This window comes from Bos mutus, chromosome 17 (assembly GCF_027580195.1).
Source record: "Bos mutus isolate GX-2022 chromosome 17, NWIPB_WYAK_1.1, whole genome shotgun sequence".
NCBI classification, from domain to species: Eukaryota; Metazoa; Chordata; class Mammalia; order Artiodactyla; family Bovidae; genus Bos; species Bos mutus.
In genome coordinates, this window is record NC_091633.1 from 18,086,607 (window position 1) to 18,100,545 (window position 13,939).

Consider the following 13,939-nt stretch of genomic DNA (forward strand, 5'->3'; position numbering starts at 1 on the left):
AAGCCAGACACAGAAGGCCACATGTCTCGCAATTCCATTCATGTGAAATGTCTCGAATGCATACATCCACAGAGACAACAGAGTAGAGGGAATGGAAGGGGGAATGACCGCTCAATGGATGTAGTTTCCGGTTGAGGTAACGAAAATGTTCTAGAACTAGATACCAGTGATGGTTGAACAACCTTGTGAATGTACTTAAGGCCTGTGAACTTTATGCCAACTGTAAAGGAGTGAAAATGTTAAGTTTTGCAATGTTAAATGTTAAGTTATGCAAAATTTACCCCCTACACACACAAAGGAAATGAAAGGATAAATTGAGGGGTGGGGGGAGTCTCTTCTTTTCTGAAGTGATGCTGAAAATATCTGCCTGGCATAACCAACCCGCCACCAATCTCTAGGTATGGTTATGGGGAGACCCTGAGAGGGAGACGCAGGCTTCAGAGAGTAGCAGAAGGAATAGGACTTCCTACAGGGCTCAGTGTCAGTCCCAACGTGAGTGGAGTCTGGCCAGCCCTGTCTGAACCCTATCCTGCCACCCCAGCGTGGGTGAGCAGGTATCTGGAAGCATGTTCTGAGACCCAGCACAAAGCGGGAGGCTTCTTGCCAGCCCAGTCTGTCAATTCCCAGAATGGAACTCTTTGGGGGCCCCTGCTGCAGGTTACCCCCCTTCAACCATGATAACCCAGCTCCTCCCTGGAGCTGATGTCCCTTCTGAAAGTAGAGTAGAGCAGCCCTTGCCTCTCCCATCACTGACTTTGTTCCAGAGTAAAAGAGAAGGAATTATTTTGGTCTTTTTTTTTTCCTACTCTCGTGTGACTTACAGAAACAAAGCAGGCAACCCAGCACTCCTGGCAGCTCAGCACTTTCCTCTGTAGATCTGACAGAAGAGGAAATGTGGTATTATGTTGTTGGGGTTGAAATCCCAAACCCTCAATTTCAAGAGCAGAAGGAAGGAGCCAGCTTCCTCCCAGCTGCAAGGGGAGGTCCCCCCTCTCCTGACTGGGCCCCCCAGGCCACGTGGCTCTGGGGAAAAGCATAGGAGAGGTGTTTATTCATTCACTCAACAGTCAGTTCTTAGCTTCTGCTATGCACCAGGATCACGGCAGTGAGCGTGGTAGACACATCCCTGCCCTCACTTGCAGAGGATGGGTGCTCTGTAGAGAGGTGGGCATTCCAGAAATCAGACAGATGCTGGATACAAGTGGAGAGAAGCCCTCTGCAGGGAAGCAGAGCAGGGTGGCTCTGAGAGATCCTCAGGGTGGGGGAGACCCGATTGAGGATGTGAGGCAGAGCAGGTGATACTTCACCTGACACCACGAGGCTGGGCAGGAGTGAGGTCTGTGGATGGAAAGGGAGGAGCTTCCCAGGCAGAGGGGCCCTGTTTGCAAAGGGCCTGAGGGAGGAAAGAGGCTTCAGCTTTGCAGGAATTGAGAAGGGTCCATCGGGCTTGTATGTATCCAGTAGTGGGAACGGAGGCCCTGGAAGTCCACCCACCGGCAGTGGGCAGCCATCAGAGTCCAAGTGTGTGGTGGGGAGGCAGCGACATGAGCAGTTTGGAGAGGGGCCCAAGTGGAAGCAGAGAGGCTACCTCGGGGTAGGGAGTAAGGATTCAAGGGTTTGATCTGTGCAGATAGAATCCACATAAAAGAGATTCTGGAATGCCCTCTCTCTCCACCTGTTCCCATGGTTTGAGGTGACCAAGGTGACATGATATATAGTTGACTGTTGTCACTTCTCACAGGATGGCACAACCAACCAAAGGAGAGAACTTGGGGTGAGTCAGGCCTCCGTGGTAGCCACAGACAGGCAGGGGAGCATGGCCAGGAAGGCTGGGAGGAGCCTCACTTTTATCACCTGCTGACCGTGGCCAGGCCGTCTGCTGAGCAGACCTCACACTTTATCTCCCTCGATGCTGCCATTGTCAGTCAGGGTGGAAAATGCAGCGAAGTCCCATCTCCCCCGGAAGGATGCTGAAGCTTGTTAGAGTTAACGCCAAGGCACGGCAGAGCTGAGACCTGTGCCCAAGGTCCAGGCTAACGGGAGCTGGCTCAGGACTGGCCGCCCCACAGCCCGCTACACCCTGCACCCCTGGGTGCTGCTGCTAGGGGTGGCTGACTTCCAGTGAGGATGTGCAATTAACCCAGTTCCCTGAATTCTCAGCGTTTTCCCTTGTGACGTGGCTCCCCTCAGAACTCGTCCTGCCTTGTGAACTGGTGGATTTGGAGCCTTAGGGGTCCGTTCATAGAGGCCAGGGTTGGGACCCAGGCACTGGGGTTTCGTGACCTTGGGTCTGTCTCTTGATCACTTTTTAAAACTGAGGTGAAATTAATTAATTAAATCATTTTATGATCAAATGAATCATTGTAAAGTGGATAATTCAGTGGCATTTATCTAGTACATTCACGATGTTGTGCAGCCATCACCACTGTCTAGTTCCAGAACACTTCCATCACCCCCAAAGAGACCCAGTACCCATTAAACGTAACCCCCAGACCCCGACAAACCTTAATCTACTTTTCGCCTCTACCAGACATGTCATGTAAATGAAATCCTACAACGTATGTGATCTTTTGTGTTCGGCTTCTCTCACTTAGCATAATGTTTTCTGGGTCCATCCACACTGTAGCGTACGTCAGCACTCCATTCCTTTTTACAGCTGAATATCCAGTGTGTTTTTAATATCTCCATCCCTTGCTTCTAGACTAGATGAGCTCTTACATCCCTTTAGCTCCAACATGAAACCAAGGAGGGAGGGAGCGAGGAAAGAAGGAAAGATGCCGTCTGAGGCTTGAGTCTTCATTAAGCTACTGAATTCGGATTTGTGTGAATATTTCATTACAGAGCACTTTGCCATACAATTTTCAATAATAAACCACGTTATCAAATACTTTAGTGACATAATTGTTACAGGTCGAAATGGTCACCAAGTTTAATAGTCCATTCTTTATAGGCCTGAACTGGTTCAATTGCGACCTGAAACTGCAGAAACTGCCAAAATAACGGCAGACTAATTCTCAGAGGTCAAGGTCTGTCTGCCTGACAGTGTAAGAGGCAAGGCCTCCGGGGAAGTAAGTTGACAGTCCAGTATGTTCAAGGGAAGAAAGAGGTCACGCAAGGGTCAAGGGAAAAAAGAGGAACCCCCCCTTGGGGTTCCTCCTGTTGCTGCCATTTCCATCACTCCCACCTCATCCCTGTGGTCACCCCAGATGCCATCACCTCCACTCCACCTTCACTGTCCGATTCACCATCATCACTGCCTCCGTCACCATGACCACCCCCACCGCCATCGGTGAGACCACCCACTCACTTCACCCTGGTCCCCCCCCAGCTCCCCGCTCCAGCAGGTCACAAATCCCACGAGATTGTCTTTCCCTCAGCAGCTCCTCTGTTTCCCAGGACACCCAGAACTCCCTGCCCCCTCCCCCCGCAGTGAGCACATGGGGTTGGGGTGGGCACCTCAGGTCTCCAGTCTGAAGCTGTTTGATGGGCACAGTGGATGTCACCCTAACCCAGCTGCCTGGAGGAGGCGTCCCTAGAGATCCTCCTGCAACTTGGCTGTCAGAGGCTGGATGTTTTATTTATTGAGCCTCTGTTCTGGGTGTACCCTGGCAAGAGCAATTCCCAGAACTAGAAACACAAAAGCTTTAAAAAACATTACTACTTATTTTTTGCCATCTAGGCATTAGCAGTTTGGTTCAAGAGATGCTGAGAAGCAGTGAACTTCCAAGTTAAGAGAAAGACCAGTGGTGACCAAGGGTCAGTCAGTGAGCTGCACGGAGGCTTTAGGAGGACAGGCACGGCCCTGGACTGGAAGGAGGGGCTCCAGTGAGAGGAGCCGGCCCCCAGCAGGCCTCCTGAGAGGGCGCTGGAGCTGCTGTGGGCAACTGGCCTCCCATCCTTGACACCCAGGTGTTAACAGCCCTTAGAGATGGAAGGAAGGTCCCTGTTCAGGTCTCATGGTTTCTTGCTTCTTCCGTCGGTCCACAGGTTATCATCATCTGCCTGGTCGTCCTGGATGCCCTCCTGGTGCTCGCAGAGCTCGTTTTGGACCTGAAGATCATCGAGCCCGACAAGAATAACTATGCCCCCAAGGTAGTGTGTCCACAGCCCTTTAACATGGTTCACTCTTGTTACCTGCACTGAGGGTGGGCAGAGGCGGGCAGCACCCGCAGAGAATCAACCAGGGCTTCTCTGAGAGTAGTTTGATGGGGTGCTTTCAGTCAAAGAGTAGAGCACATGTCTTCCTTTTTTGGTTGTAGATATGAGTTCCCTACAAGCAGGATGCCTCAGGTCATTTGATGGCTTGCAGGCTTGCATCTTGAGCTGTCCAAGACACTGAGCTGGAGTCTGTCACTGATTCTCAAACCAAGAGAAGGGTTCCTTCCCGTTCCCCAGAGGGCGGGCTGTTTGTCCTCCTGTCAACATGCTGACGTGGTCCCTGTGCTGGAGCCACTGGGGGGACACGCCCACCATTCATTCCCTGATTCACAGTTACCGCCTGGCCCATCCCAGACAGTCATCCAGAGGGCAGTGGGTGCATTCTGTGACCCTATCACCGGTAACTGGGAGGAGGCCAGGGGCTAAAAAACATCTCCCCACACCCTTTGAAAAAAAATTCAGTGGACTGTGCATAAGTGTCTTTTCAACCAGCAAAAGGACAGGAAGAAAACATTAAACCGCCTTCCTACTCGTGGCCCCTTTGACCAAGGCAGTCGTTAATGTTCTCTTCTGTGACACTTGAGTCCTCCCATAGATGGATAATCTTTTCTCTCCCTCTACTGTTTAATAGCATCAGTAACTTACCACCTATGCTCAATGTCTTGTGCCTTTTTTCTTTACTTTTTATTATGAAAAATGGCAAACATACATTTTTCTGTATTTGCTTTCTTTATATACATACCCACAAACATGCCCATATATTTTTGACCATTTTAAAGTCAGACATCGTGACACTTCATCCCTGAGTACTTCAACAATGCCTAAGAATGAGGTTTTTCTCCTATAGAACCATAATAGCATTATTACACCTAAAAAAGTTATAATTCCATAATATCTAATAACCAGTTTTCATTCAAATTTCCTCGTTCATAGTGCTTTTTTTTGCAAACTAGATTTCTGACATTATATTTGAGCTCTTTTAAAGTTAAAGTCGCTCAGTTGTGTCCAACTTTTTGTGCCCCAAGGACAATACAGTCCATGGAATTCTCCAGGCCAGAATACTGGAGTGGGTAGCCTTTCCCTTCTCCAGGGGATCTTCCCAACCCAGGGATCAAACCCAGGTCCCCTGCATTGCAGGTGGATTCTTTACCATCTGAACCACCCTGTTCCTTTATTCTGTTTCCCGTACAACACAGGTTAGGTCAAGAGGCTTAAAAAGCAAGAGTTCCTCAAGGGTGGGCTATTTTTATTTTTAAATCTCATGGCACCTTGGGCCAGGGACCCACTATTAGTCTGCTGGATCACTTGATTCAGGTTGTAAATGCTGAGCTGTTGCACTGTCCAGGGGCACTTTTCCCTTTGCAGTTGTATATAATCCACATGGTGACACTTCAACATCATACAAACTTCTTCCCCAGTTAGCATCCACTGATGATCATTGCGTGAGTCTGTGAACACACTGGCTTGCAAACCAGTGATTTCTAATCATACCTTTCCTTCTACATCGACTAGTCAGTATCCTTTTATCAGTTCAGTTCAGTTGCTCAGTGTTGTCTGACTCTGCAACCCCATGGACTGCAGCACGCCAGGCTTCCCTGTCCATCACCAACTCCCAGAGTTTACTCAAACTCTGTCCATTGAGTCAGTGATGCCATCCAACCATCTCATCCTCTGTGTCCCCTTCTCCTCCTGCCTTCAACCTTTCCCAGCATCAGGGCCTTTTCAAATGAGTTCAGCTTCAGCATCAGTCCTTCCAGTGAACACTCAGGACTGATCTCCTTTAGGGTGGACTGGTTGGATCTCCTTGCAGTCCAAGAGACTCTCAAGAGTCTTCTCCAACACCACAGTTCAAAAGCATCAATTCTTTGGCGCTCAGCTTTCTTTATAGTCCAACTCTCACATCCATACATGACTACTGGAAAAACCATAGCTTTGACTAGATAGACCTTTGTTGGCAAAGTAATGTCTCTGCTTTTTAATATATTGTCTATGTTGGTCATAGCTTTTCTTCCAAGGAGTAAGCATCTTTTAATTTCATGGCCGCAGTCACCATCTGCAGTGATTTTGGAGCCCCCCAAAATAAGGTCTGCCACTGTTTCCATTGTTTCCCCATCTATTTGCCATGCAGTGATGGGATCAGATGCCATGATCTTAGTTTTCTGAATGTTGAGCTTTAAGCCAACTTTTTCACTCTCCTCTTTCACTTTCATCAAGAGGCTCTTTAGTTCTTCGCTTTCTGCCATAAGGGTGGTGTCATCTGCATATCTGAGGTTATTGATATTTCTCCTAGCAATCTTGATTCCAGCTTGTGCTTCATCCAGCCTGGCATTTCTCATGATGTACTCTGCATATAAGTTGAATAAGCAGGGTGACAAAACACAGCCTTGACGTACTCCTTTCCCGATTTGGAACCAGTCTGTTGTTCCATGTCAGGTTCTAACTGTTGCTTCTTGACCTGAATACAGATTTCTCAGGAGGCAGGTCAGGTGGTCTTGTATTCCCACCTCTTCAAGAATTTTCCACAGTTTGTTGTGATCCACACAGTCAAAGGCTTTAGCATAGTCAATAAAGCAGATGTTTTTCTGGAACTCTCATGCTTTTTTGATGATCCAGTGGATGTTGGCAATTTGATCTCTGGTTCCTCTGTCTTTTCTAAATCCAGCTTGAACATCTGGAAATTCACGGTCCGTGTACTGTTGAAGCCTGGCTTGGAGAATTTGAGCATTACTTTACTAGCGTGTGAGATGAGTGCAATTATGCAGTAGTTTGAGCATTCTTTGGCATTGCCTTTCTTAGTGTGTATCACAAAAACACAGTCATTCTTTTCAGTGTTCAGTTTCAAATGGTCCCAGATTTGGTCACTGTGAGCCTCTTTGGGCCAGGATGATGTCTCAGCTCTCTTCATACTTTCCCTGCCCCAGAATGGAAATGGTTACTTTAGTGAAGACTAGTATTTATGAATCTAGATCTGGGAACTCTCTTCATTTATCACCCACCTTGGTGATCATTTCTAGTAAATACTTATGGGTCAGCCTTGGTCTTTTGAACAACTATGAAGTACTCCACGGGGAGGTACTGTAATGCTTTTAAAAGGACCCTGGTCTAATGAACATTTCTGTTGTTCTACAAATAATGAAGAAAATCGTCTGTTCTGCAAATGGTGCTGCAGTAAATATCCTTACTGTCTTTGTGCACATGTGAACTTAGCTGTATGATAAATGCCTAGCAGTGGAGCTGCTGGGCCAAAGGGGATGGTGGATGTTTTCAGTTGTGCCATTGCCCCATTGCCCTTCAGGGAGCAGTGTCTGTGCTGTTCCCAGCTACAGTCGGAGCCCAAAACCAGTGCCTGGTGCTGGCAGGAATGCGGGATTGGTGAAGGGAATGGATTCCCTCTGGTGACTGGGCAGGTTCATTCAAAGCTGGCTCATCTGTGTGAACCAGCTCAGCCCGTGATCAGCCTGCGTCTACTCTCATGTGTCTCCTTGTCCCCTTCAGGTGTTCCACTACATGAGCCTTGCCATCCTAACCTTTTTTATGATGGAGATTTTCTTTAAAATATTTGTCTTCCGCTTGGAGTTCTTTCACCACAAGTTTGAAATCCTGGACACCATCGTGGTGGTCATTTCCTTCATCCTCGACCTCGTCCTCCTGTTCCGGGAGCATCAATTCGAGGCTCTAGGACTGCTGATCCTGCTCCGGCTGTGGCGGGTGGCCCGGATCATCAATGGTATGTCCCCTGCACTCCTGAGCCGGGAAGCTGGGGGTGGGAGGTGGGGGGTAGGACAGTGGGTAGAGCCTGGAAGGGGCGCAGAGCCCCCAGTCCTTCTCCTGGCAGCCAAGAGAAACATGAAATGGTCTGCTTTGGTGTCCCACTGCTGCCTCTGTGGTTACAGACTGACACCAGCACATGTGCTCTGAGAGGAAGGGCCCTTCTCCTTTCGGCTCTATTTTCATGATTAAAGATGTTAATAAAAAGGGTGATAGACCAGTCCCTGATCTGTTGCCGAAGTACTTTTGCTTCTCGCGAGGTGTTTCCTGAAGAGTGTTTTATCAAACCCCATCCCACCCTGGGAGGGGAACCATCAGGGAGGGGAGCAAGGAAGCTGAGAAACACAGTACATTAGATTCTGCCAGCTTGGAGAAAATCACAACACGAGTGAGCACGATGAAGGCTCTGAGAACCGTAGCTGTTTTCCAAGTTGACACTTTGGGAGGAAGTAACACCCATCAGCCTGCTGTAGACTCTGGCTCTGGAGAACACGCTGGGGGAAACACCGCTTTCCCGGATTTTAGGCACAGGTCCTGTTCCTCACACACTCCCTGCTGGTGTGGGGAGCCTCTGTTTCAGAGCAGCTGTTTGTATTGTGATTTTATGTGGACTCAGTGACCAGTCAGTGGTTCAGCCGTCAGTGAACACCTGTCCGTGGACCTGCCGTGTCAGAATCACCCTCAGCGCTCTAAGTGGCGAGTCTGGTGCAGAGGAGCCCAGGCGGGGTGTCTGTTCGAGAAGCACTCCCAGGTGATCGGTGTCCAGCAGGTTGGGAATCTGTGGCCTAGGGCCCAAGCTGATGGGCTATGGGTGGTTGTCAGGAGACCAAGTGAGCAACAGTGAGGCCTGCTAGAGGCGGGCCCGTCCCCTGCCAGGCACAGTGAGTCCCAAGGCTCCTTCTGTGTTGGGTGCCACCCGGCAGGGTAAGGGCCTGTGCAGCGGCTCTGTCGGGCACGTGGGCTTTGGAACCTGCTGGTTCAGACCTAGTGATTTAGAGTAAAGCCTATTAAGAACATTTATTTGGGTTCTGTCAAAGGAAATAAGCTTTTCAGATAATGTGGAAGATGTTAATGCCAACTGATTTTTTTCGGACAGAAACATACTGTGTACAAAGGTTATGTGAGGTACCTAGACTGTGACAGACTATAAATGACTCATGAACCAGCTACTACCCAGTACTCTTCACATCACACTATTGTGAGAAGTATTCATTTTGTCTAAAAAAAAAATGGCTGCAAGGCGTAGGAGCACTTGCTACTGCCCATTATTACACTGCTGTCAGATTTCAGCGTGACAGAACATAGGCTAAACCAGACTCGGTGGGACAGCCAGGAACACTGTGAACCAGGAATGGCTGCTTCCAGACCTAGTGGGCACCACACACATGGGTGACGGTCCAGACTCGGTCACTCACACTTGGAAGGGGGCAGAATAGCCCCACTGCAGCACAGGCTTTGAGGCCTCATCCCCACTGTGGTGTGGGCATTGGGGAGCTCTGTCCCCGCTGTGGTGTGGGCATCGGGGAGCCCTGCCCCAAACAGGGTTCAGGTTAGTGCCTGACAATTAAACTGGCCACAGCCCTGGAGGCAGAAAGTGGGGAGAGTGACAGCCCCAAGCTTGAGCATTTCCAGACTTGTACTTAGTGCCTCCTGAGCAAGTGCTGCTAAGTAGCAGAAATGTTATGAACAAGGTCCCTTAAGGAGCTTAACCCTCATCTGGTCAGTGATTATTTTTAAGGATTTCTCACACCAGGCAAGCCGCAGAAGTATGTCTCAGCTAGGTACTGAGTAGCTCAGAAATGAAAAACCTGACCCTCCTAGTTATGATGCCTTTAAGCTATGATTGTTTTACTTGTCACTGCTCTTCCCAACTGTATACATGTATAAGGAATGCAGGGTTTTTTCCCAAGTGGTTAAATCAGAAACTGGTATCATGGAGACCCTCACCATTATTTTTCAGGGATAATTATCTCAGTTAAGACACGTTCAGAACGGCAACTGTTAAGGTTAAAACAGATAAACATACAACTGGCCACCAAGATCCAGCACCTTGAATTCAGCTGCTCTGAGAAGGTAAGAAGGCGCTTGGGAAAACACCCCGTTTACAGATTGTTCCCTCCCAGCCAGGCCTCTGCTCTCGTGGGGCCGTTAGCCCAGAGCCCCACTCCCCTGGGACAGGCCTTCCTTGTCCTTCCAGATTCAGCCCAGGCACTGCTCCACCCTGCAGCTCCGCCAGGAACCCCCTCTTCCAGTGTCTCCTCTCCGCTGTCACTGCTGGGCCCCGACTGAGTGATTTCCATTAGAAGCGTGGTTTTCATTCAGCTCTGGGGCCCAGTATGTGCCTGGGGCTCACTGCATGACTGCCACGTGCCTGGGGAGGCTCAGAAGGTAAATTCGGTTATTTGTCTGCTTTTGTAATAACAGGAACAAGAAATTGAGAGACTTAACAAGCTATTGAGACAGCATGGACTTCTCGGGGAAGTGAACTAGATGCACGCCTTCTCCAGCTCAAAGGGAAGACCTGCCTCATGGGCTTGTGACAAGGAAGACAGCCGCCCCTCTGGGGCCATGTCGGGGAGAGATTTGGTTTGATGGCTTTGCCTCACTGCTGCCGGCTCGGATTCTGGGGGACACAGCCTTTTAAAGGCTCTATTTCTTCCTTGGTGTGACTGAGAATGTCCCACCCCACACTGTGTAACAAATGTATCATAAACTATATTTTCCTCATGTTGAACACTTTACTCTTGCTTGAAAATGAACAAGCTGGACAATTACTAGCAGTTTTCACTTTTCACATGTATATTGAGGGATTAGTACATCCTTTCATATGAGCACTCTGAAAAACAAAAAAGAAAGCTATTTTAGCTATCAACACATTCTAGAAGTCTTTTACATGTCCAAGCTGTTCTAAATAGCTAACCACAATTTCCCCCAAGGAGGCCATTCTCAAGTACCCAGCCCCCTCCTCTGCATCCTCCAGCTTTTAGCTGGCTCCACCTAGTTCTGCCACCTGACAACATTTTCCTCAGTTACTGTACAATTAATGTATAAAATAAACTCTCTCCTTCCCTAGGGCCCTCCTACTAGATCCTTTCCCGCTTCAACTGCTTGGAATCACTTGGTGGCATCCCAGACCAGCCCACTAACTGGAGAGCAAGCTAGCTCCGGTGCCTGGCGCAGAAGTGGCAATTAGAGCCAAGACTCCACTGTAATTAACATGACATTTGGGGGAAGATCCCCTTGTGAGGCCTTGTCCTCTACTTGCATGATTTTAAACAATTTGCTATTTTTATACTCATTTCAGCAGGACCTGAAAAAGAAGAAAATCCGAACTAAAAATAATATTTTTATAATAATTCATTTTTTTTTTTTAAATAACTCACTTTTAAAGCAGGGGATGAATAAACTGGATAAACCCTCAATGCCTGCACTACCTGAAGGCCTGTCCTCGTGTCTTCTCAAAAGTGCAACTTAGTTTCCACATATGACCTATGTGTTGAGGGTACTGGAACTGGCTAAGACCAGACGATGCCCCCTTCTAATGTCAGACCAAGTAGAATGACATTCCAGAAGGGAGACAAGAGGAGGGAAGTGAGAGGAGAGGAAGTGTGCTGGTCTGGGGGCAATCTCAAGGGTTATAATAAAGTGGAATGTCTCCGAGGGACTGTGGGCCCCACACGTGCTGAATTTTGCAGATACGGTATAGTTTCCTTATTTAACAACTTACATCAAACAAATGGGAAGAAGAAATTAAAGGGCAGCCTGGCGTTGATGGTTGGCCGAGCTCTGAAGCCTGCCTCTGCAGGTGCAGACACATCCACAAAAGTAACCGCAGTGGAAATAAGAATCGTCCTTTCATTTCCTGAGTTGGTCTGTAATACAAAATCAGAATAATGCAAGCCCTGCCCTCCAGTGTGTTATCAGGATAACAAAGATGGGACGGCTTCCATGCCCTTCCTCACCCAGTAGCTGTCATTCATGAATCTGATAGGTACATGGAGGGCTCATCAGTCACTACGTCAGAGGAGAGGGACAGTTTTCACTCAGGTTGTCCCTCACACACTGATGTCATTCATAACTCAATTCTGACAAGAATTTTAAAGATCAAATCTAAACAAGAATGCAAATGTGAACAAAACCATTTTGTTCAGTGGAGGTTTTTCCTCTAAGTAAATGGTGACTGCTAAATTGTTTTAAGAATTCAGATTGTTTAATTATTATTTTTTACAAAATAATAAATTTCACCTATCACAGTTGAGTTTTGTCTGGCCTTGTGTCTTGTATCTTTAAAATTAGGCCTACCTCAGGAAAGGAAGATGAAATTAGCCTTGCAGTTACATTGACTATTTTGGCCTGTGGGTTCAATAAGGATCCGTATTTAGTCCACTTCACTTCTACCGTCAAAGCCACTGGGAGCTGGCAGGAATCCTGTACAATAATATGCCATTAGTCAATTTGAGTATTATACAACCTTAAGTCAAACTTAATCTGCAGTTCAGAGTTTTAATTATAAAATGTTTCCCATATTACAAAATGTTCTGAACAAGAGAATGAATAGACTCTAGAAGTTCAGATAAAAACAGCTTAGAAGCAGCATGTATTTTAAAAGTACTCAATGCTCCAAAAAAATTTTAACACCTAAAGCATAATTTTTCCAGCCCTTCCTGTTTCTAAAGAGACCAGCCTTACCTGGGAGTTGTACCCCCAACTATGGAGCCTCCAGGGCCCTGACAGGTCTAACTGCACCCACCCATTTACATCTACCTCAGAGATTCTTTAGGAAAGCAGTTGGCATGGGGGGAGGAGGAAAGGGAATACAGTATTTTTAATAGTCAGGAATTAAACCTCACTGCATATCATGTTAAAATGTACTTAGAGGAAATTCTCGTCCTTTCTTTTCGCTTATCTGATTTCATTGGTTGGCAATTAAGATGTTACCTTGGGGTATACAGGTGCTGTCTTAAGTTTTCAAAGAAGTTAACTCTCTCAGTCGAGGGCACTGGTGCCACAGTGGAGCTGCCCAGTTCAGGCCTGGACACTGGAAGCTGGGCCTGAGACCTCTGCCCCAGGAGCTTTGTTTGCTCAGCCCTAAGGGGAACATGGGTGAAGGGGGCCTTCCAGACCTCTTTCCTGTCTTTACAGTTTCTTCAGTTGGCAAATGTGATCATGTTAAAGCTGCCCGATGGGGAGATGGAATTCCACTGGAGTATTCTAATTTTTGTGTATGTATGTGTGAAATTTTTCCACAATGAAAAGTTTTTAAAAATACATTTCTTTGGGGCATGCAAAGCTAGCATACCTGCTAAATTTGGTGCCGGCTGAAAAGGCAAGGGTGGAATTCCTTGGCTTAGCACTGTCTCTTAAGAAATTTGCAGGCTCAAAAATCCTTGCGAATATCCTGTCATTAGGAGAAGATGCAACACGAAGCTGGTGTCAACTGAGCCCAGCAGATGCCCTCGTGTCGGCTCTGCCTAGAAGGCTGGGATGAAACCCGCTCCAGGCCCTCTAAGCTCCTGACTGGCACAGACCCCGGCAGTGCTTGTGTCCATGCTGCTGCCTATCCCGCCACAACTTATGTCTTCCCTTCTAAGGGAGAAGTAACAACTGGACATCTTAACCCATCTGCAAGAAGCTAGGAGCAATCTGCCTGGTTCACAGAGGCGGCAGAGCTGAGCCAAGACTTAGCTGAACCGCAGGAACTGAGTAATCACGGATCTCTACTGGGGACTCAGTGGGGAGGGTGGGATCGGAGCTAGTGAACTAGTCCTCACCTCACTGTCCCCATGCTATAAATGTGCTAAGCAGATAATGAGAGACCTGAAGAAACAGTGACAAGAAAAAGCTGGGCAATTAAAGGATAAAGATGGAGAGCACGCCTCCGCTGACGGGGCCGGCCCACACTCTGACTGCTGAGACAAAAGAAAAAGGTGGGCAGAAGAACCACATGTGATCTGGAACCTATTTGTAGGATGTCAATTTCCATTAAACTCTTCTGGGAACTTTAGAATTGAAA

At 47.8% G+C, this 13,939-nt stretch overlaps 2 protein-coding genes across 9 annotated transcripts in view; one reads left to right on the forward strand and one right to left on the reverse strand.

Annotated features, from left to right (window-relative positions):
* Nucleotides 1-12,184, forward strand: part of HVCN1 (hydrogen voltage gated channel 1) — a 33,314-nt gene extending 21,130 nt beyond the window's left edge. For 4 of the 5 annotated variants that reach the window (XM_070386180.1, XM_070386178.1, XM_070386181.1 and 1 more), the window contains 3 exons: nucleotides 3,988-4,092; nucleotides 7,654-7,885; nucleotides 9,887-10,310. In XM_070386180.1, coding sequence (XP_070242281.1) covers nucleotides 3,988-4,092; nucleotides 7,654-7,885; nucleotides 9,887-10,215 — 666 coding nt within the window. In that variant the 3' untranslated portion in view covers nucleotides 10,216-10,310. Of the gene's footprint in view, nucleotides 1-3,987; nucleotides 4,093-7,653; nucleotides 7,886-9,886; nucleotides 10,311-10,350 lie in introns of those variants that run through there. The other variant, XM_070386182.1, reaches the window with a different exon arrangement.
* TCTN1 (tectonic family member 1) overlaps nucleotides 8,142-13,939 on the reverse strand; it is a 29,974-nt gene continuing 24,176 nt past the window's right edge. The window contains exons 13-15 of one of the 4 annotated variants that reach the window (XM_070386176.1): nucleotides 12,229-12,354; nucleotides 11,654-11,798; nucleotides 8,142-8,910 (exon numbers count right to left, since the gene is read on the reverse strand). In XM_070386176.1, the coding sequence (XP_070242277.1) occupies nucleotides 11,655-11,798; nucleotides 12,229-12,354 (270 nt within the window). In that variant the 3' untranslated portion in view covers nucleotides 8,142-8,910; nucleotide 11,654. Of the gene's footprint in view, nucleotides 8,911-10,622; nucleotides 10,763-11,099; nucleotides 11,237-11,653; nucleotides 11,799-12,222; nucleotides 12,355-13,225; nucleotides 13,325-13,939 lie in introns of those variants that run through there. The other 3 variants (XM_070386175.1, XM_070386177.1, XR_011467453.1) reach the window with 3 other exon arrangements.